The 24,635-nt window shown below is 41.4% G+C and overlaps 1 protein-coding gene across 5 annotated transcripts in view; it reads right to left on the bottom strand.

Annotated features, from left to right (window-relative positions):
* The window catches only part of RASGRF2 (Ras protein specific guanine nucleotide releasing factor 2), a 266,695-nt gene extending 243,630 nt beyond the window's left edge, over window positions 1-23,065 (bottom strand). For 3 of the 5 annotated variants that reach the window (XM_055428673.2, XM_088838504.1, XM_055428678.2), the window contains exon 1: window positions 22,573-23,065. In XM_055428673.2, coding sequence (XP_055284648.1) covers window positions 22,573-22,860 — 288 coding nt within the window. In that variant the 5' untranslated portion in view covers window positions 22,861-23,065. The remainder of the gene's footprint in view (window positions 1-22,572) is intronic. The other 2 variants (XM_055428675.2, XM_055428677.2) reach the window with 2 other exon arrangements.
* Window positions 23,066-24,635: the final 1,570 nt, after the last annotated feature.

Consider the following 24,635-nt stretch of genomic DNA (forward strand, 5'->3'; position numbering starts at 1 on the left):
AAGTTGATATTTCCCGTAACACTGGGCTCTCTTAGAGAGATACTGCTCTGATCTAATTTTGTAAAGCCCTGTTTGACATCGGGAAAAATTCCTCACAGTAAACCTTATTAATAATAGAACCAAATTCCCAGGTTCCTTCTCAGGCTCCTGTCCTTCCTTGTTCCATTTTCCCAGAAAACGGAGCCAGATTATCTATTCAACTGTCCCCCTCCACACTAGTTCCCTCCAAGCTCTTCATGACCCACAAGCTAGTGACTGTGGTGTTCTCCAAGTGCCTTTCCAATTACTCCCAACTTGAACCTAAATGTCCCGGCTGCAGTCAAAATGAACTTAGCTCTTCCTTCTTCCTATGAGTTAAACTTGGTTCCTCTGTCAAGGACCACAGATGTGCCTGCAACACCCTCTCTGACCACAAAACCAGAAAGGTCCTCCTCATCCCCCAAACACGTACGGCCTTTACGAAGCCTCACATATCCTCAGAGAACTCCTCCAATACACCACCTCCCCTCCCCTCTAGACAGGCTCTTTCAGGATCAGGGGCTAGACCTGAAACTTTGTTCAGAGGCCTCGGTATAATGCTTTGCAACAAATGCTCAAAGTCTGCTTAGTGAATAAAGGAAGGAATGAAGCGCCTGGGTTCTCAAGCAGGGGATCTGGCTTGTGAGCACATTCAGGTTTCCTAAAAGACACATGAGGTGAGGATACACCTGCTAGCCTTCACGGCAGAAAAGCCGATAATCTAACCCTTGTCCTGATTTATCGTTTTAAGGCCTGAGCCACATATTGCTAGTGAATTAATTCAAGATCAAACTTCTTTTTCCCTTCATGACACACTTTATATCCTTTATAACATTATTCTCCAAAGACAAATTTAATATATTGCAATTTCCCCACAGAAACTAGAAGCTTTACTTCTAAAAAGCACTTTTTAAGCATGAGGAAGGAACTGTCTGGAATACCTCTTAAAGAGGACATTAGTTACTAAAGCATCACAACACACACACACGTGCGCATTTACAGACTTCAATAACAAAAACACAACCCTTGTTGTAAGAAAGTCTCTTTCATCCCAGTTGTACCATATGGACTGCTGAGAATGCCATCTAAGAGTCTAACCAGCATTTCACAAATTTTTCCAAAGCCACCAGGAAGTACCAGTACCATAATTTTCAAAGCAAATCATGACCTCATGACCTGAAAGCCCAAATGCTGTTATGAGACTAGAGATAGAATATTTTAAATCAATATTGTCCTGGAAAACCTGGAACCCTGCTGTGATATCAATTAAGCCAAATAGTATGACCAAAAACAAATCTTAATAAAACCTAACATGGAAGATTTTCACTTCATAACAGCGGTTATATAAGTAACTGGTGTTGGTGTATTGTGACTACAGTAACATGTCATACATAAAAACTCAGCTCCAAAACTTTTAGTAACTTCTATACAAACGTGCAAAAGAGATTAGAAGTATCTGGAAAACACTTGAGTGGGTTTTCCTGTGATGTCATCAGCAGCAATCCTCAGGAATCTGGGAAGTGGGTACGCAGGAGGTGTGGTCTGTGAGAGCTCTAGCCAACAAGGCTGCCCACCTCACTAGCCAACAAGGCTGCCAGGTGAAAAGGCATAGGGCTTTCCTCCTTTGTGGAAAGGGACAGAGAGTCTCCAAACAAACCTGCCTTCCAGGATGCTAAAATAATCTTCAAATAAAATGTTTTGTCGAGCAATCTAAATTTCCATTGACAGATGAATGAATAAAGATGTGGTACATATATACAATGGAATATTACTCAGTCATAAAAAAGACTGAAATAATGCCATCTACAGCACCACGGGTGGACCTAGAGATTGGTAAGTCAGAGAGAGAAAGATATATGTCATATGACGTCACTTATTTGTATAATATAAAAAAAAGATGCTAATGAACTTATTTACAAAACAGAAATAGACTCACAGACATAGAAAACACACATATATATGTATATATGAATCACTTTGCTGTACAATAGATACAAGCACAACATTGTAAATTAACTATACATCAATAACAATACATAAATGTTTGGTCTAAACAACAAAACTAGAAAGCCCATTTATTTAAATTCACAGCAACATATGCGTTTTAAAATAAGAGGACAGAAGAGGTTCAGTGACATTCTTTCAGAAGTTCTGCTTGGGGCCAAAATCATTCTTACTATCAAAAGCCACAGAGAGAGGTGTGATGGGGGAGGGCTGGTGGAACACCAAGAACAGGAGAGATGTTCTCAGTGGAAAGGATCAGAAGTCCCGAGAGGCAAGGCAGCCCTTAACAACATCAAAGGTAGGAAAGAATGAGTATCCCAGGAGGGTTTAATTGTTCTGCTCTGGCTTCTTTAAATCACAAAAGGTTAAAACAATTCAATTTAAGGACAGGCTAGAATTATCAGTCAAATTTGCCATTCTCTAACCACAATGGAAGAATTTTAAAAAATAAAGACCCACTGCCAAAAAAGTTGTTAATGTTTTATGGAGAAGCAACATCTTGAATTTTAGTGACTAAAGATAGTGTGACTTAAAGGGGCTGCAGGAAGAGATAACAACCACGATAAGAGGATAGTCAGTTCAGTTCAGTTAAGTCGCTCAGTCGTGTCCGACTCTCCGCGACCCCATGAATCACAGCACGTCAGGCCTCCCTGTCCATCACCAACTCCCAGAGTTCACTCAAACTCATGTCCATCGAGTCGGTGATGCCATCCAGCCATTTCATTCTCCGCCGTCCCCTTCTCCTCCCACCCCCAACCTTTCCCAGCATCAGAGTCTAAGAGGATAGTAAACACCTTAAAAACCAAGCATTGAATTTTCCTCTCACGTGGTCAGGACATTCCCCATCCTTATATTTAATTATTATCAAAAGGTCAAAAGCCCACTGCATATGATACAATATGTGCTGTGCTTACTCTCTCAGTCATGTCTGACTTTCTGCGACCCCATGACTGTAGCCCACCAGGCACCTCTGTCCATGGGGATTCTCCAGGCAAGAATACTAGAGTGGTTAGACAGGCTCTCCTCCAGAGGATCTTCCCAAACCAGGGATCAAACCCAGGTCTCCCGCATTGCAGCCAGATTCTTTATCATCTGAGCCACCAGGGAAGCCTATGATATAATATAGACATTTATATACCTCTAGGCTCAAATACACAGAGCAAACAGTGCTTCAAACACAACTGTCAAGTATCTTAGTCTGAAAAGTCCCACTCTGCGTCTATCATGGTATCATTAAGTGTGTGCATACTGTCATGTCCAGCTCTTTCAGACCCCAGGGACTGTAGCCTGCCAGGCTCCTCTGTCCATGGGATTTTCCAGGCAAGAATACTGGAGTGGGTTGCCATTTTCTCCTCCAAGAACCTGCATCTCCTGTGTCTCCTGCATTGGCAGGTGGGTTCTTTACCATTGAGCCACCTGGGAAGCCCATGGTATCATTAAATGCACCCAAATTAGTAAAGTTGTATAGGAAAAGTATTATCACATCAACCAAGTATGCACATTGACTAAAAACACACTCTATTTTCACAAAATGTGAAACATTACAATCCAAGTATGTTTAAAATCGATAGAATGTGGTAATGTTAGGCATTTCTACTTTATTCATTCAAACAGAGCTCATTTATCCTGGTCCCAGGCACTCTAACTAATCAAAACAAATACCTCCTAAGAAGAGTAAATCCCGCCAAAATGCATTCATAGGTCTATAGTTTTATTTCCCCAAATTAGACTACCATATTGGGCCATATTTGTTTCTGTATTTTACTCACAGGTGAGATTTTACCTTCATTCCAGGAATTTACATTTTCTGTTGGGTTTTCAACCAGTTACAAAACTACCTTGAAATGAAAGTGGGCATTTATTAGAGAAAATAGGTTTTAATTAAGGTGGAGAAGTTGGGGGAAATACCCTTATGGTCATAGCTAAAAGCTGCCTATCACTTTCTGCTTTTTTGTTCATTAATTTTACTGCATGTGCTTCCACCTGCCCTGAGTTTTTTCACAAATGTCATCCTGATGTTCACTGCAGCATTACTTACTATACCAAAGCACAGCTTTATAACACTGAAACAATCTAAACATCAGACAGCAGAATGTTTACTGTACATCTGTGTGATAGCAAGAATGCTGTATGGTAATTTAAAATAATGTTTTCAAAGATAGTTACTGACAAACAAAATGCTCACAATACAATGTTCAATTAAAAATCAAGATCCAAAACTCTACATATAAAATATGATATTGATTACACTTTACTTTAAAAATGTCTATTATATTTATACCCATGAAAAAAACTCCTGAGAGAAATCCTCCAACAATTCAATATATGGTTTTCTCTGAGGAATGGGATTTCAGGAAATATTAATTTTCTTATAGTTCTCTGACTTCAAATTGTACACCAAAAACATTATTCCTTTTTGAGAGAATGAATTTTATAATTCATTAATAAGCTTAACCATGTGCCTAAAAAGGTAGAAATTGTAAAGGAAACACAATACAAAGTTATTAAGAAATCAAATGGTTAAAATAGACAAATGTATTTTGAAAGTTAAATAGAATTATATATCATTATTTAATTTTTAAGTAATAATAATAATAGTTTAAATTTCTATTGCAACTGCATAAAAACAGAAGACAAGATACTAGTTAAGGTAAGGTCTATTTGGGTTCATCAGCTAGTGTCTTGAGATACCAAGTTAGTTTCAAGATCACAAACTTCAATCCTTTACATTCAATTATTTACAAACAAACAAGCTCTGTTTTTCATCTGACCAAATGTTCACGAAATTATATAGTGCCTTAATTCTCTCAAAGAACTGGGATAAGAATGCAGGCATTTTGACCGGTATCCACTTGGGCTAGAGTGTTGCAAGAACAACCAATCACTTCTATATATAATTCGTGGAATCAGAAAATATATACTATTTATATCCACTCACTGATTTATTTCCCCGGTTTCATTGAGATATAACTGACAAATAACACTGTGTAAGTTTAAAGTGTACATGATGATTTGATATACTATATGTTGTGAAATAATTACCATGATAAGGTCAGCTAACAAATCTATTACTTTTATATTGTAACCTTGTGTACCTGTTTGTGTGGTGAGAACATTTTAGGTCTACTCTGGTAATTAATTTCAAGTATACAATACTGAATTGTATAGTAACCAAGATATCCTTTGGATCTCCAGAAACATTACTTTTTTAATGAATAGATTTATTTTAAAATAAAAATTATATATATATATATATATTTAAGGTGCACATCATGATGATTTGATAAACTTGGTGAAATAATTACTACAGTCAAGCTAGTTAACATATCATCTCCTTACATGGTTAGCATTTTGTCCAATAAGTGCATCTGATATCTAGTCTCTTAGCATATTTTCAATTTTGATACAATACTGGAGTGGGTTGAAGTTCCCTTCTCCAGGGGATCTTCCTGACCCAGGGATCGAACCTGGGTCTCCTGCATCACAAGCAGATTCTTTATCATCTGAGCCACCAGGAGAGCCCAGGTATGGTCACCATGCCTATACATTAGATCTTTAGACTTATTTGCCCTGGTTTTCAGTTAGGATTCACTGCTTGCCCAATTAGACCAAGTAGTTTCCAATTCCTTCATAATATTATTTTTATAAATAAAAAGTTGCTTTAAAAATGTTCTGTTAAATTAGGAGATTGGGATTAACATATACACACTACTAGATATAAAGCAGACAACAAGGGCTCAGTGTATAGCACCGGGAAATCTATTCAAAATTCTGTACTAACCTTTACGGGAAAAGAATTTTAAAAAGAATATACAAATATTCAATTATATATACATATTGATATATACTTGCTTGTTGCTTAGTCACTCAGTGCTGTCTGACTTTTTGTAATCCCACGGACTGTAGCCCGCCAGGATCCTCTGTCCATGGGCATTCTCCAGGCAAGAATACTGGAGTGGGTTGCCATGCCCTCCTCCAGGGGATCTTCCCAACTCAAGGTTGAATCTAGGTCTCCTGCATTGTAGGTGAAATGGCTTTATTATCTGAGCCATCAGGGAAGCCCAAGAATACTGGAGTGGGTAGCCTAACCCTTCTCCAGGGGATCTTCCTGACTCAGGAATCAAACGGGGATCTCCTGCATTGCAAGCAAATTCTTTACCAGCTGAGCTACTAGCTACTATAGAGCTGCTGCTGCTGCTGCTGCTAAGTCACTTCAGTCGTGTCCAACTCTGTGCGACCCCATAGACGGCAGCCCACCAGGATCCCGTCCCTGGGATTCTCCAGGAAAGAACACTGGAGTGGGTTGCCATTTCCTTCTCCAATGTGTGAAAGTGAAGTCGCTCAGTCGTGTCCGACTAGTAGCGACCCCATGGACTGCAGCCCACCAGGCTCCTCTGTCCATGCGATTTTCTAGGCAAGAGTACTGGAGTGGCTTGCCTACTATATATATATATACATATATATCCCTAGTAGCTATATATATATATATAGTCTTTATGTATATAGACTTTCCAGGTGGTACAGTGTTAAAGGATCTGCCTACCAAGAAAGAGACTAAGGTTCAATTCCTGGGTCAGGAAGATGTCCTGGAGAAGGAAATAGCTACTCACTACAGTACTCTTGCCTGGGAAATCCCATGGACAAAGAAGCCTGTGGGCTACAGCCCATGGGGTCATAGAGCTGGACACAACTTAGTGACTAAACAACAATATGTGTGTGTGTGTGTATGATTCATTTTGCTGTACACTGAAAACTAACACTACATTGTATTGATAAATCTCCAATAAAGATTTTTTTTTAAGTCAGGACAACCAACAAAAAGCAATAACAATAAAAATAAAAATATTCTGTTAACGTGGCAATTTGTACCAAAAGGGAGAAAAAATGAGTAAGCTGTGGATGTATCTTTTAGTATACGTTTTAAATACCCTCTGTAAAAGACTGAACCTTTAAAGCACAAATATTAATTTAGCTATATTTTTGTTATGAACATTACCTATTAATCTTAATATATTTAATATGTATCACCATTAGAAGGTGTATCACCATTACAACAGAAAGCATCTACATGACAAAATTTCTTCACTATTTAGGTAATGTTCTCCTGCAATTAGTAAAAGTAATCTTCCAACTAATTCTTGAGGAATCTGTTATCCACTAAATATTTTCCATAGTACTTAAAAATCTTGGGCTCAAAAAGATGCCAACAAACTAGGCAGAGAGCTATCTGGTTCTCAAAATGGACCATAAAATGAACAGAACACACACTTGCAGTAAGCAAACTCCCAACTGACCTACTGTTTAAATGACCCTCACTTAAATGAAAAAAATGTAACTGTGAAGAATTTAAAAGGACGTTCTTGAATTTAAAGTATATAAAAAGTATCACTATATGAAAAGCATCTTATAAACTTTTATCCCAATTTAATATTCCCACTTTCTTTACAAAGTAGGAATTATCATGCCCATTTTCCAGATGAGGAAATAGTTACATCTCAGAATACACATATTCAAAGATCTTCAGAATTAAGTTGATAAAATAAGGATTAGTTGTGATTTGACTTCTTAGTATTTTATTACTACTGAATTACAAGTGATTAACAGATCCATCCTGTAAAAAGGAAACAAGATTAATTCTTCCACTGTTTTGAAAGGAGTTTGACTCATTTTTAGACTCACTATTAAAACTCATTTCTAAGTGGTAACAGCCAGGTAACTTATTATAGACCCTCCCCAACCACTCTAACACGCACACACTATGGACAATTAGAAAAGCTGGACACAACACACGTATACATACACACACACAGACACACACACACAATAATCCGTCTGAAAGCATCAGGAGCTAACAAGATAGCCAGGACCTAAGAAGTAAAGACCTTAGAGAAGGGAAGTAAACTAGTGAGTCTAACAGGCTTTGAAGTTGTTCCTCTCAAAGAATTTGCCAATTTCTAAGTAGTACAGAGCCAAGAGGCTAAGAGGCCAGGCAGAAAGCAGCAGCTAAGAGGCTGGAAATCAGCACTGAGTTTTTGGAAGTCCCATGGGGCTGTGAAGAGACCAAGGAGGAGGGGGTCATGTAAACACTCAGAATTCCTGATAAGATCTTAGAAAGGCCGTTTTTTAGAAATCAAGACAAAGTGGAAACTCTGCTCTCACAAACCTGAAACCTAACTTTCACCAGCTTATCCTCAGAATGCTGCTGCTACTGCTACCCCCACATTAATGCCAGCAAGAAACCAAAAGTAAATCCTCTCTGAAGGAAAATAATGTCACGCAGAAACTGAAATCACCTCTTTTGATTTTTCATAAACAATGTCCAGCATCCAAACAAAATTACAAGGCATGCAGGTGACCATTAGTTTACAGCTGAGTCCTTGTTGAAACTGACCCATGGAGGACTTATAACTTTCCAATCTGAAATTCCCATTTTTGGATGAATTAACTCAGACTTCAAGAACTGACAAGGTAGGCAGGGCTCAGACCTTGTTTGTTCAATGGAAAAGGTATGTTTAAGAATGTAGTTGGTGTGACCCCAGAAGCACCTCAGTTTTACATTTTAAAGAGCAGCATCTCTCTCTCTGTGGGAAACTTTATCTGCTCAGCTATCTGAGGCAAAGCCACTGACTCAATAGGATCCTTGATTCACAGAAATTCCCTAAATATCTGGGCCTGATTCACTGATGGTTTGGCTAAGCTGAAACCCAATGGTAAACACCAGTGTGCTGTGGCTGGTCAGTCTCTGTGTCAGCTATGTAGAAGAAAAAGTGGATGGAGTTGCTCCAGTCAGAGGGCAGGGCTCAGACTTCATGGCTGTTGGCAATGGCACAGCCATCTGGTCTATCATTTGGAAAACTACAGACTGTAAGATTCAAAGATCCTTCTTTGAAAACATCAATGGCGGGGACTGATTAAACTGTCTGCTGACTGAACTCTCTGGATCAGGCATGCAAGTGCCCACAGGAAGGACTGTGGGCCAACTGGAATCAAACCGCTGATGGAGGCTGACTCTGTTTCTAATGCAGAGGGCGACCGCTGCAGGGCAGGCTTGTGACTCCTGTCCAAAGTTGACCCATTTGTCTCACAATGGGATAGGCCACGTCATGAGGGGCGTGACCCCCTCCCGCTCCTGGCAGATTGCCTACACCAGACATTTGAAGCCCTCTCAGGGCTCGCAGCGCTGATCACCACTGTTGGTACTCTTGCGGGTTACTGGTTAGCAGTTTCCAGTCACCCCACTGTGGCCCTTGAAACTAATCTGTGCACTCAACAATGGATGGACCGTCTACCTCTTTCTCCCTCATTCCCTCCTGGTCCAGATATTTCAGTAAGGCATTTGATTAGTGAATGTGGGTATTCCAAGACACGGCTCATCCCTTCTCGATCATTTCCTGGGTAAGGATCAGGACAAAGGGGAAGGATGACAGAGCGTTACATAGGTGTATTTTGAAAACTGAGGATGCAGTCTTGATCAGTGTTGGGCATGATGCATTTTTCTTTCACTAACAGCACCCCCAGGCCAGGCTGGATGATACATCCTCCAGGTGGCAGTATAGTTGAAAGGTAGCTGTCAGGAATTCAAACTAGCTCTGGTTAAGATAATAAAAGTACCTTGTCCCTCTCGCATCTGCCCTTTGAGACGAAAGGTAGGTGTGAACTGGGGATGACTGAAAACGAAGTGAAGTTAGAAGTACTGGAACAGAACACCCTCTTTTGTGAATAACACTGCTGTCAAAATTCTTGTACAAGTCTTTGGTGCATAAACATGTCTTGCATCTCTAGAGGAAGAACAACAACCTACCATGTAGGGAGGGAACACCTCAGGCCCCGGGACGTATGAGGGAGGAAAGAACAGTAAGATATTTTTGTCCTGTAGATTGCCCCTGGAGCTTTTCTTAAAGGGGAAAACATCCTGGTGTGGCAATCTGAAGCTGCTGCAAGTGCATTCTGTTTTACCTACGGCTGCATCTTCTGTGATCCACTTGACTGCTTTGACCACAGAGCAACAAGGGAGACCCCAGATCCTGCACCTTCCATACAAAGCACCTCCAGATGCTGTCCCCATCCACACCACACTCATTTCATGGGCAGACCAATGCCACAAAGAAAAATATAGATATTTTATACTACAATAAAATTTTAAACTTTTCATCATCAAACGACACCTTTAAGAAAGTAGAAAGGCAAACCAGAGTAAATATTTCCAATACATATAACCGACAAAGGACTCGTGTCTTCATACATACTAGGATGAACGAGATGATATTCAATTATTTTGACATTCAAAAATGGCAATTCATATAGTTTAACTTAATATTTAAAAACTCCTACAGATCAATAAGGGCTTCTCAGGTGGTGCTATTGGTAAAGAACCCACCTGCCAGTGAAGGAGATGTAAGAGACAAGGGTTCAATCCCCAGGTTGGGAAGATCTCCTGGAGAAGGGCATGGCAACCCACTCCAATATTCTTGCCTGGAGAATCCCCTGGAGAGAGGAGCCTGGAGGGTTACAGTCCCTAGGGTCACAAAGAGTCTGACACCACTGAAGTGACTTAGCATGCAAGCACAGATCAACAAGATACGACAACTCAACTGAAAAATGGGCAAAAGATTGAATAAGCACTTCAAAACAGAGAACGTTCAAATGGTCAAGAAATACTTGGGAAAATGTTCAAGTTAAATATCAGAGAAATAAAAATGAAAACCAACATGAGATACTACTACATGTCTACTAGAAGGCTTAAAACTAAAAAGATGGATAATACCAACTATTAGCAAGGATGCAGAGCAATTGTAATTCTTCTACATTGCTAGCGGGAACACAAATTGATATAACTATTTCAGAAAACTGTTTAGCAGTAATTATTGAAGTTGAATATAAGTAAGTCCTATGAACCAAAAAGTTAACTCCTGGGCATAGAATGAACAGAAATGCATACATGAACATACACACAATATCTGTACAAGAATTTCCATAGCCATATTATTTGTAATAGCCTCGATCTAGAAACAATCCAAATGTTTCACCAACAGTAGACAAAGAATAGAGCAAGAAACCAGTGTATACGCATCCAGTGGAACACTACAAAGAAATGAAAAGGAAGCCAACACAGCATCCAAGGTGTCATCCAAAACTCACAGATACGATGCTGAGGGAAAGAAACCTGACACAGAAGAGTACTCACTGCATGAGTCTATGATGAAGTTCAAAAACAGGCAAAAGGAATCCATGATGTTAGAAGTAAGGGTGATGGCCACCCACGGGTAGGAGCACTGAAGAGCAACAGATGCGAGGTTAGTTTCTGGAGGCTGAACATGTCAATCACTTGATCTGGGTGCTGCTTACAAAAATATAATCACTCTGTGAACATTCAGGAAGCCCCACACTTGTGATCTGCGTGCTTTTCTATATGCTATACTCTGAAAACAGGTTTAGATTGTAATTTACTGTCAAAAGAACAACATTCAAATAACATTTACTATCAAAGTATTAAAAAGTAAAGCGAAGTTATGAACACGAATCCTTAGCAACACAGGAGGCCAATCAGGACCAGAGGACAGAAACTGTTTTACTGGAAAGATCTTATTGATAAGGTGAGGATATAAAATTGCTACTGAAGGAAGAGAAGGTGGCTTACAATGTATAAATATTAGTCAGTGAAAATAATATTTACTAGCTTGATGAATACACTAGACGTGTCAATAACAACGCCTCTGACATCCACCAAACTTTTCATGTTATCCACAGCTCCTGCTGACTGACAGCCAGTCCACGGACTGGTCAGAGTCTAGTAGTCTTGTCTAGTCTCCAAATGTGAGCTGAGCCAATGAGATTCCCTCACAAAAAGATGAGTATGAATACACCGAGTGAATAAGAGATGCCGCAGTGAGAACTAAAGCAGTAAAAGCAGAGAAGGGCCACACCATGCTGAGTCAGTACCACGAGAGGCATGGCAGCACACAGTTAAGGGAAGCAGAAATGATGAGAAAACAGAAGCCATGAGGAACCAAAGAGGCATAAACACACTGAAGAACATGTCAGCCAGCACCAGTGTCCAAAGCACAGCTATAGTGGTTTAGTCGCTAAGTCGTGTCCAACTCTGCGACCCCATGGACTGTAGCCAGCCCAACTACTCTGTCCACGGGATATTCCAGGCAACAATACTAGAGTGGGTTGCCATTTCCTTCTCCAGGGGCTCTTCCTGACCCAGAGATTGAACCGGTGTCTCCTGCATTGCAGGTAGACTCTTTACCCTTGAGCCACCAGGGAAGCCCAAATCATAGCTGGTCACAATCAAGATAGAGCAATACTTGCCCTTTTATAATATTCCCACTATCCCCCTACCACACACAGAGGTGTCTATTGTTCAAGACAACTTGAGTTTATGTCCCTCCCTTGCCTAAAGCAAATAATCATGTGACAGAAACCAACGAACCCTGGAAAAACTTAGCAGCACTAGAAAAAGCAAACTACACACCTGACTAAGGAAACCTTAGTAAATACCTTAAAATAGCATTTACTACTGCTGAAAATCAGTCTCAGGACTGATTTTCAAAGATTGATGAAACACTGGTTTATGGATGATGTCCTGATTGTTGCAAAGCTATGCAAAATACTGAGAAATGAGAAGTATCAATGGCATCAGAAGAGAAAGCACTCACTCTTAACTCTATAAACAAGACTCTTTCAGCTGCTGGAAGAGTTTAGTAAGTAGATTTAAAGAAAGATAAGAAAAAGAAAAAAAATTAAGAAAAAAGAAAGAAAGATAAGAATCCCTCAGTAAGAAAACCACCAATAATTTAATTTCCTCTATGTGTGCTGTGCTTAGTCAGTCATATCTGACTCTTTGGACCCCATGGACTGTAGACCACCAGGCTCCTCTGTCCATGGGATTCTCCAGGCAAGAACACTGGAGGGGGTTGCCATGCCCTCCTCCAGGGGATCTTCCCAACCCAGGGATCGAACCCAGGTCTCACACATTGCAAGCGGATTCTTTACCGTCTGAGCCACCAGGGAAGTCCAATTTCCCCTACAATGTGGTCAAATCATGAAAATACTTTTTACATCATGGTCATAGTTAAACAACTGATTTCAGACTTCTTTTCTTTAGGATTTAACAAGCCAGGCCTTATTTAAAACCTATTTCTACTACCTTTATATCTTCACAACTACTGTCTCAGGTTTTCTCCTTTATAATGATATCAAAGGAACAAAAAGAAGATGACAATTATAATAACACACACTAAATCAGAAACGCATTACAAACTCTTTCCAGGATCGTTCTTTTCAGATACACCTACTACAATCTTCAGCGCCAAACAAGGGCTATGCCAAAAACGAAAAACCTCCTTATTTAATATGATGTTTGGGACTTGCTTTAAAAGAGTCAAACAACAACAACAACAACAACATAGGCATGTGTGGGGGAAAAAAAATGCAACAAGAAAGCAGAGAGCTGAAGATCGTTGAAGCTGGACAATTAGTATATTGGTATTCCCTAAAATATTCTATTTTGCCTGTGTTAAATTAAAAGTATTTTTTAAAGAGGAAGAAAGTTAAAACCTGCCTAAGCAACCCTAGTAATTAAAGCAACAAGAAGAAAATTTTAAAAGAATTATATTGGAAAGAGAGTAACACAAACACCAGAGAAGGCAATGGCAAGCCACTCCAGTACTCTTGCCTAGAAAATCCCATGGACGGAGGAACCTGGAAGGCTGCAGTCCGTGGGGTCGCTAAGGGTCGGACACGACTGAGCGACTTCACCTTCACTTTTCACTTTCATACATTGGAGAAGGAAATGGCAACCCACTCCAGTGTTCTTGCCTGGAGAATCCCAGGGACGGGAGAGCCTGGTGGGCTTCCGTCTATGGGGTCACACAGAGTCGGACATGACTGAAGTGACTTAGCAGCAGCAGCAGCAGCAACACCAGCTGACAAATATGCTGTGTATGCGCGGGGGCATGGACTGATTGCCTATGAGTCTTTCAGCAACCGGATGATGCAGCTACTACCGTGATCCCCATCACAGGCAGGGATACAGGCTTACAAAGAGAAATTGCTCATCATGGATCCAGTAAGCATCTGCGTGGAGACTGAAACCCTCACAGTTTAACTTCTGAACCAAACCATACACGATACTACTATCTGACCTGGAAAGTGACATTCTTCAAGTTGAAAGCAAATCCATTTCAGATTCCTATGCATCATAACATTATTTTGTTATGACTCTGCAGTGAGGTATGATACTCCACAGTGAGCCTGAGGCCAAACTACCTCCTTCCCATTCCCATATTTCTAACCCCAGAAGCCTCCTAGCTTTCCAATCGTCCCTCTATTTGATGGCACTAACCGTCCTGTTGCCTAGAAAATCCCATGGATGGAGGAGCCTGGTAGGCTGCAGTCCATGGGGTCGCTAAGGGTCAGACACGACTGAGCGACTTCACTTTCACACATTGGAGAAGGAAATGGCAACCCACTCGTGTTGTTGCCTGGAGAATCCCAGGGATGGGGGAGCCTGGTGGGCTTCCGTCTATGGGGTCACACAGAGTCGGACACGACTGAAGTGACTTAGCAGCAGCAACCGTCCTGTTTACATTAGTCACAAAAATGGCATGAGCTCATAAATATAGTTCAGGAAATGAATCAGGCGTTGTCTACATTAAATCAGAAAAAGACAAAATAAAACATTTCGGGAAACTGACAAGAAAGAATGCAAAGTATCAGTAACCAGGGTCCCTCAGACGCCTGCTGACCCCAACATCATCAGTCTCAGCCAGTTCACAGCATAAGTTTGGGAGGAGCTAATAAAAGAAATTTTAGCCTCCATTAAAAAAAAATAGAAATAAGGCACTGAAGCAGGGGTTCCCAGTCTCCAGGATCTAATGTTTGATGACCTGAGGTGGAGTTGATTTAATAATAATAGAAATAAAGTGCACAATAAATGTAATGTGCTTAAATTATCTCGAAACCATCTCCCTATCCCCTGTCCATGGAAAACTCTTCCACGAAACTTGTCTCTGGTGTCAAAAAGGTTGGGGACCACTGCACTAAAGAATCAACAACTTTTATTTTTAAGCATAGTTTTTCTTAAAGTAGTTTTACTTGTATCTTCTCAGATGTTATGAGAATTCTAGCTTTCATTAACTTACCGCACTCTAATGCTATGACTTACATAAGCCTCCCCAACTTTCTCATTTCTTTCTTTATAGTTCAATAAAAAAGAATTATTACTTAAATAAACACAGATAAACTTTTTTCTTTTTTTCTGCCCTCTCCCTAAAAGTATATTTGGAGCATTCTGCATTCACCATGAGGAGAAGGCAACGGCACCCCACTCCAGTACTCTTGCCTGGAAAATCCCAGGGATGGGGGAGCCTGGTGGGCTGCCGTCTATGGGGTCGCACAGAGTCGGACACGAATGAAATGACTTAGCAGCAGCAGCATTCACTATGAGCAGTTTTAAGAAAAATTACTTGAATGTTCATTTCTAGTGAATCGTTAAGTTTTTCAAGTGTTAGTAAAAAGGAAAAATTGTGAGAACATGTGCTTTCCGCATCTTTGTTCCACTTTCTGATACAAATGTTTTATCAAGGAAAACTTGCTGCTGTTTTCCTCCAAAAATATACACATAATCACATTTTAATTTCTTGGGAAAAATGGTAAAATATTTTATACCCTTTGGTGGAGCCAAAATAATGTACTTATAACTTTACAATCAGCTAATATTTGAAAATTATACCAACTGAACTGCATTGAATAGTTCTAGAATAATGGTCAATTTTTAGAATAATTGCCAAATATTATATAGTAAACAAACATTTACCATAGTGCTATATTGATACCTAACAAATATCATTGCTAGTTTTGTTTCAATAAAAACTAAGATTTTCATATACATAGTCTTCAGTTCAGTTCAGTCGCTCAGTCGTGTCCGACTCTTTGCGACCCCATGAATTGCAGCACGCCAGGCCTCCCTGTCCATCACCAACTCCCGGAGTTCACTCAAAGTCATGTCCATCGAGTTGGTGATGCCATCCAGCCATTTCATTCTCTGTCGTCTCCTTCTCCTCCTGCCCCCAATCCCTCCCAGCATCAGAGTCTTTTCCAGTGAGTCAACTCTTTGCATGAGGTGGCCAGATTATTGGAGTTTCAGCTTTAGCATCAGTCCTTCCAATGAACACCCAGGACTGATCTCCTTTAGAATGGACTGGTTGGATTTAAGTTAAATTAATTTCAGAGAGGAATTTATACTGTGATGTAACTTAACACCGGAGAAGGCAATGGCAAGCCACTCCAGTACTCTTACCTAGAAAATCCCATGGATGGAGGAGCCTGGTAGGCTGCAGTCCGTGGGGTCGCTAAGGGTCGGACACGACTGAGCGACTTCACTTTCACTTTTCACTTTCACATATTGGAGAAGGAAATGGCAACCCACTCCAGTGTTCTTGCCTGGAGAAGCCCAGGGACGGGGGAGCCTGGTGGGCTTCCGTCTATGGGGTCACACAGAGTCAGACACAACTGAAGTGACTTAGCAGTAGCAGTAACTTAACACAATCATTAGTCCTGAAAAATCACCCCAAATTGTACACAGATTGTATTTATAACTCATGTCTTGAAATACATGTCTTAATGATACAAATAAAAACCTGCAAACTCCAAGATATGTAATTGAACGCTAAATTGCCTCAGCTGTGTCCAATTCTTTGCAACTCCATGAACTACAGCCCTCCAGTCTCTGTCCGTGGGATTCTCCAGGCAAGAATACTGGAATGGGTTGTCATTCCCTTCTCCAGGGATCGAACTTGTGTCTCTTATGTCTCCTGCATTGGCAGGTAGCTTCTTTACCACTAGCACCACATGAGAAGCTCCATATAATTGTATAAAATGTGTCTGATTTTTAATGATGAAAGATAAACTATACAATTGCACTGCTGCTGCTGCTGCTGTGTCACTTCAGTCGTGTCCGACTCTGTGTGACCCCATAGACGGAAGCCCACCAGGCTCCCCCGTCCCTGGGCTTCTCCAGGCAAGAACACTGGAGCGGGTTGCCATTTCCTTCTCCAATATGTGAAAGTGAAAAGTGAAAGTGAAGTCGCTCAGTAGTGTCTGACCCCTAGTGACCCACGGACTGCAGCCTACCAGGCTCCTCCATCCATGGGATTCTCCAGGCAAGAGTACTGGAGTGGCTTGCCATTGCTTTCTCCACAAAAAGTGCTTAATTTTTAATGACGGAAGATAAACTCAATAAACATATACACAATATGCATACACAAATATACACACATATCCCTTTCTTATAGGACAAATAAACAAGGCATAAAAACATAAAGCTACTTTAAAATTGTAAAATCAGGACTTCAGATCTGAGTAAATCCATATTGTTTGTCAATATGGCTTATTTCATTACTTTTTCTACTCTATAAAATTAAAATTATATTGACTGTATCATGCATATTTATTGAGAAATATGGACAAAAATATGGTCAACTAAAAAGTATAATCTGCATTAAACAAACAGCAATATCAATAACTACTATTACAACAAACTACTAATATTTGCCGGCTAAGCCAGAAGCTTTTGGTTATCATACATGCTTTAAGACTTATCATTCAATGAAAGAAAAATATTTCTGCTTTTTCATTCCTGAAAGAAGGGGAAAAAACTGTTATTACACTACAAATATTTTCCACCATTTAGTAGTATTTAGTACTCACTTATTAAAACCCACGGAAAAATACTTGTCACAATAAAAATTCACTTTTATGTACATCTGTCCCATCAAAGATGGATTTTTCTACACTGAATTCTTAGTGATAAGTACAATAATATAAACAGTAAGATTCAGTACAGTCAAAATTAAAACTGTATTTTTCTAATCCATAGATTATCTTTCTTCACTCAAAGCTTAATTGGAAGAATGATTACAAAATTCAAGTGATAAATCACTTCTTTCCTAAATTATACTTTAAAACATTTTACAAGATTTAACAAATATTTTTATTCCATTCGCCCTTTATTTGTGTTCAATAGCAAAGGTTGAAAAGAAAATACTGAGTTAGTTATTATATTTCAATTAACGTGAGCTGGAACAAAAACCGATCATCCACACTCCCCAACCTCCACAAATATTTCAGGGCTTGCAGGCAGCTCTGCCTAATTCGATAAAATGATTAAAATCCTCTGCTTGTGGTCAAGTTAGGAAGGCTAAAATGACTGGCTGGAAATGAGGTGACAGGGGGAATCACATAACCTTTAATCCCTTAAAAATTAAAACATGTTTCATTCAGCACAAATAAGACTAGTATCTACTACTTTAAACCTCCAGAACTAAGGATATATTCTCTCCCCTGCCTCTGAAACAACTGAAATCAGGCTGAACAGAACACTCGACATTACCAGGAGAGTAAGAGTAAAGATGAGTTTGTTCCTGTATGCCACTCCTGCAAGCGGGCAAGACGGATACAACCACTTAAACAGATGAAACTAACTGGGATTCGTGCTTTCAGCCTGGAGTATTTTTAATGATTCCCTACTGAAGTAAATGAATGCCCCACACAACTGTTTAAACATAAAGTCCATTTTTCTTTGAAAATGGAATGGTCTGCAACTGTATTTCTCAAAATGGAAACTGCTCCTTGAACAGTTTTAAGAGGAAAAAATTAAACAGTGATTCACTTACTACAACTCCAACCCCCATTTCACCCAGATCTGAAATTTCTTGAAGCTCAGTGGATTTAAATAGTCTCCTTAATAAGACACTCTTCAGAGATTATTCAGTCTTCATACCTAGAGTTAGACTTTGGCCATCTTCCTAAAACTCTTAAAGCCTCAGTCTTATCATAGGTAAACATGAAAGAATATTACCAATCTCCAAGAGCGGAAGTGAGGTTCCAACTTGACTAGCTAATAGAAGGTAACACTGAACTTAGCACATAGAAGGTTCCTACTAAATGCAAATTCCTTTTCCCCTTGAACACCTGTACCTGGAATGAAAGGTAAGTTTGTCATTTTCCATAAATGGAGCTCTTTTAGAAAGAAGTGCTACCAATACACATATTTTCGAGAAAAGGAGCACCACTTAAAATTTTCTGTAACTGACAGCATTCTGACTGTATCACCGCAACTATCGCTAAGAAATAGCTAATACAGAAGGTTGATAAGAGCCATGCATCTCCCAAGGACCAACTAAAGTGAAATCCTGGGACACTATTGAGAAAAATAGAGCAATACAAATATTCCTTCAACCTATGCACATTGGAAATGAAAATCACTTTTCTTTTTTCTTCTTAACTGGAAAGAGTTTAAGATAAAATGGTGAAATAAAGGAAAGAAGTGGGAGCGAGCAAGGGACAGAGGGAAAGAAGGAAGGAGAGGGAAGAAAAAAAACAAAAGAAAAAACCTTAATTTTCTTTTGTCAACCAACGCACTTTGAATGAGTATTAAGAAACAAACCAATGAGTGTTTTCTTCTCAAACTTACCACAGCTAATTAGAATTTTAAATAATTTGAAGAAGTAGAATTTAAACGGGCAAGAATGATTAGAGGCATTTTATAGCGAGAATTACATCAACTATCATTGTCATTACAATATGTCGCCCTTCAATGTGAATGATAAGAACGTCTTTGTCTCAAGCAATGATGTTTCTATAGTTCTGAACCTCTGCTGATCGGATTTATCAGAATGTCCACTTCAGTCACCTGCTTGGCCTCAGCTACTCAGAGGCAGTATTTATTACAGAGACTGGTAATCTTTAAATCTTGTGAAACTGTCTTTCATATCCTTGTACATAGCAAAAAGCTCACACTATCTGTTAAAATCCTAGAAGCAGGAGATGTCCTAATTGGAAGGCAACTTAGAAATCATCTTAGCCAAACTCTTAATATTTACATGTTAAAAAAACAGATTTCATTAACAGAAAAAATGAGATGTTAAGAGATTTGCCATCAAGAAGTCACACAGAAATGGTGGAGGAAACCCATTCTGTCTCCTTAAGACCTGGTTCAAGCCCTAACCTTCAAGTATGTTTATGGGGTTGCTAGAAACGTTCATGAGGAAAGTGCCAGAAGCATACTTGGAGAAGCAGACCGTGACAGGATCTCTGCTCAGCCCCACTCATCTTCCCCCTACCTCACCTGTGTCTAGCTGAGGTGAAAAACACTGTTGTTCAGTCGCTAAGTCGTGTCCAGATCTTTGTGACGCCATGGACTGCAGCACACCAGGCTGCAGTCTTCCCGGTCCTTCACTATCTCCCAGAGTTTGCTCAAACTCGTGTTCACTGAATCAGTGATACCATCCAACCATCTTATCCTCTGTCGTCCCCTTCTCCTCCTGCCCTCAATCTTTCCCAGCATCAGGGTCTTTTCCAAAGAGTCGGTTCTTCGCATTAGCATGTTAGCAACACAAATTAACTGAAAGAGAACCAACTAAATAAACTGTAGATTTAAGGTAAACTGTTTCTGCTGGCTTCTCGTCTTCACAGTTTCTTCTTCATTCTTCTAACACAGCCAGACAGTACTACACAAGAAATACCAGCCTGCTCAGCCACCCTAAGTCATAAAGGATGTCTAACACAAAACAAACTAACAGATTGCCCAGTCCAACTCCTAACCCATTTTGAATGCTGTATTCTCTATCTCAGTTTTATTACAATCACCACAGGTTCTAATTTCTAACCTCATGGAGATGTAGAAAAGAGTGAGAAATATTCATGGCTTGTATGACAGAAAAAAAATTTTTTTTGCAAGGAGACCTATTTTGGACTTCCATTAGGAAGTAGCCTGAGATTCAAACTATTTATAGAGATTAGAGTTCTTTATAAAGTATGCTTCAAAGAAAACTATCCTAAAGATGAGAGTCTGGTTATTCTCCAAGTAGAAAAATCTTGGTTTTCATATGTTAACAGGACAGGCAGCCATGTTTCGGTGCAACAGGTAAAAACTCCCCAGTTTATTTTTTTTTAAGTGGCTATCTCCTGATATTAGCATACATACAAAGAGAAAAATACTTTGTAATTAAGTCAATGATGTATCTTCAGAATAATCTAAAGTATCCTATTTTAGTTCAGACATAATAACAAGTTTCAAATCCATTGTTCTTTGCTCCTATGGGCCTTGGAACACATGCCTTTAAGAAAAACCTCACCAACAGAAACATTAAAAAAAAAAAAAAATCCTGAAAAAAAAAAAAAAACTCTACATATTTCTTCAAAACCCCTCCTCTGGCTCTCAATTTCTAAAATATCTAACTTAAAATTTAAACTTATATTTCCAGTACCTACATCTACAAAATTGGAAATTAGTTTTTCAAAGACCCTCAACATGCCCTCAAAAACCAAAGGGGGTATACTTTAAGTCTTTCAGATGTGTGTTATACCATGCTTAATCAGTTAAACCTGAATGATTTACAGTGAAACCAAAGTGAAAAAAGAAAAACTTCTGGTCCATCTAGTTTTAACTCCTCTTAACTTTACACATTGTTTTATGAGCCCCCAAGGGTTAGGCAGGCATCTTATTCATCTTTCCATCGCTAGCGCCTCCCACAGCCGCCCTCGGGGTTTGCAGCAGACGCTGTTTGGTCTGACTTGCACCATTAACCTGCTAAATATGTTTATGCAACAACAAAGACCATCAGTCTTTTTTTCCAGGTAGACATCTAGAAGCGAAGTGAGAAGATTTGGGAGCATAAAATTAGTCTGCTTTAACTTTAATAACAAATGGTGATTGAAAAAATACAAATTTCGCATTCGCAGGAATGGGGTGCGGGAGTTACTAAATTTGCAGGCTTTTTTTTTTCCTCCGTGAGTGCAAAACATAGCAAAACTAATAAAATTACGACCCAGAATAAAAAGATCACATTGATTTTGAAAGCATTCATTGAAAAGTACACAGAAGCGTTCTTTTTAAACGCCTGCGTGTTTACACATAACAGGAATGTGGCTACTAAATATTAATCCTGAGGGAAACGGATACAGATTTACCTTCATAATTAGACCCAGCAGGCCAAATGTTAGCAAAGTAAACTGACAGAAACCACAAAGACAGATTGAAAGTGACCAACAGAAAGTGCCTGTCCGTCCCGGGAGCCCGGTGTGTTCCCTGCTCAGCCAGTGATCAAACATCTCAGGGAAAGAAACCTGCACGCACCAGCCGGGTAAAGGAGAAACCAAACTTTCCCAAATAAGTTAGTTCCGTGTTGCCAATCTAAATCCAACAGGTGTCAACACACGTCACCACACTAAATCCTTCCGAACGAGGTGTAGAGAGGCCATGGGAGGTGAGCACAGAAGCTGAAAGGACCCGACCGCTTTCGGGACGCGGAAAAAACCGAAAGAAAGCCGAGCCACTATTCCAACGGATCACAGAGAGATGGAGAAGGGAGGACACGACGGGATGGAAGTGGCGGGACGCGTGGAGCGGTCCTGCCGCGGACGCCGCGGGGGACCTCGGAGCGAGGGCCTCGCGTTAGGTCGGGCCCTCGACCCCCGGGGTTGGGAGGGCTGGGAACCGCCGCGGCCGCCGGCGGGGCTCGGGGAGGGGACGGCGCGTGGTACCTGCTTGTCCAGCGTGTCCCGGGCGCCGCCCGGCCCGGCCCCGGCCCTGGGCGGCGCGAGTGCCCGCTCGCAGCTGCAGCCCTCCAGGAGGTACATGCCGGCCGGGCGGCAGCTCTGCTCGCCCTCAAAGTAGAAGAGCACATTCTGGTAGAGGGCGAACCACTTTTCGTGCCAGCGGCTCGCCTCGGCTGCCTTCTTGCTCAGGAAGCCGCGCTTGGTGCCCTCTTTGCGGGCCAGGAAGGCCAGGTGCAGGGCGTGCCCCTCGTTGTAGCGCACGCTCTTCTGCATGGTGAGGCGCGGGGGCTCAGCCCTGCCTCGCGGCCATGCCCCGCCGGCTGCTCCGAGGGCGCGCCCGCCCGGCTCCGGACGGCGCGGGGGGCGCCCCGCTGCCTGACGCGGCGCAGCGGGCACGCCGTCGGCCTCCCGGGCGCGGCGCCGCGCGGGGCCGAGGGGCGGCGGGCCGCGGCCGGGACACGTGTCTGCCCCGACCGCCCCCGGCCGAGCGAAGCCCCCGGCGCCCCGACGCCCGAGCGGAGAGGGCCCGCGAGGGCGCCCGGCCGGCCGCGGCTTCGCTCAAAGTTGCGGGAGCCCGCGCCTCGCGGCGGGCTGAGAAGGACTGTCCTCGGGCAACTCCCGCCGGGAGACAGAAGGTAAAACGTCACGTGGGAGATCAGCTGTAATCGGCTTGGAGACCGATTTAAAGGGCAGAGTCGGCGCGGCGGCGGTGGCGGCGGCGCTAGCCGCTCACCGCGGCGCGCGTCCCTCCCTCGCCCGCCCGCCCGGCCGCAGCCTCTGCTCGCGCCGCGAAGGGGCGGTTCGCGCGGAGGTGGAGGCGCGCGGCGCCCGCACACACCGGCTCACACGCGCGCTCCATCGCGCGCGCGCGCACACACACACACACACACGCAAACCAAGTATACATACTCAGAAACACACAAACCCACATTCCCGTGGCGAGCACAGTCCCAACACAAACGCTCGCGTTTGCACAATTACACACCACACTCCCACAAACGAGAACACACAAATACACAATCACAGACCCACATACTCCAACACACACAAATATATTCGCACAAATACACACAATGCAATGCTTGAACACACAGAAAATGACACATATATACAAATAACACCCACAGCGTGCATTCCTTCACACAAAAATACAACCCCACTTACAAATACACATATATGCAACTTACACAAACTCACACACTGACATGCTCACCCAAACACACACATTTACACACACAAATCATACAGTCATCCACACACTCAACCAAACTCACCCTCACAATGGACACATGCACACTTTTACACTCATACACACATTCATACACAAATAGACATCCATACACAATACATTTCTACTCACACATTCATGGTCATACACTCACACAGAATGTGATCATATACAAACATATATGAACACACACAACTGTACACATTTACTCAAAAATACAAAAAGCATATCATACACAAGCACTCAGAAACATACAAGTACACATTCATGCAAATTTATACACTTTCCCAAGCCCACTGACACATACAACACGCTCACCAGCAAATCCACACACTCACACTCATCCACCGCTGTTCCCACCGCAGTGGGTGGGGTCACAGAATGGTTTTGCATAGCAGGCAACCTTGACTTTCCTGCCTGTACTTACACTGTACTTAAAAGCTGAGGTGAAGGTCTCCTGTTCCCAGAAAGGTATCAGATATTATGGGTTCCCTGTCAATGACCATTATTTCTCAGGATTGAGAGGGAAGACTAAATTTTAAGCACAGAGTTTTCAACCAGGAAAAAATACCCCAACAGGGAGACGTGGGGCCCCTGGCAGAATTTATCCGGAGAGACCATGCTGTCCTAGGTTCATTAGATACCCTGGCTGGGACTGGGATTCATTTGATTAACAAATCTTACAGGTTCAGCCAGAAAACCAAGACCCCTACTTAACAATATAAGTGGAATAGAAGTAATGGGCCCAGCAGAGAAAGCTGTGAGAGAAAGCTAGCGAACATTTCAGGGAGTACCTGTGTTTGATTCTGTTATATACATT

The sequence above is a fragment of the Moschus berezovskii genome, chromosome 8 (assembly GCF_049115385.1).
Source record: "Moschus berezovskii isolate FMDL1 chromosome 8, NW_MosBer_1.0, whole genome shotgun sequence".
Classification (NCBI taxonomy): Eukaryota; Metazoa; Chordata; class Mammalia; order Artiodactyla; family Moschidae; genus Moschus; species Moschus berezovskii.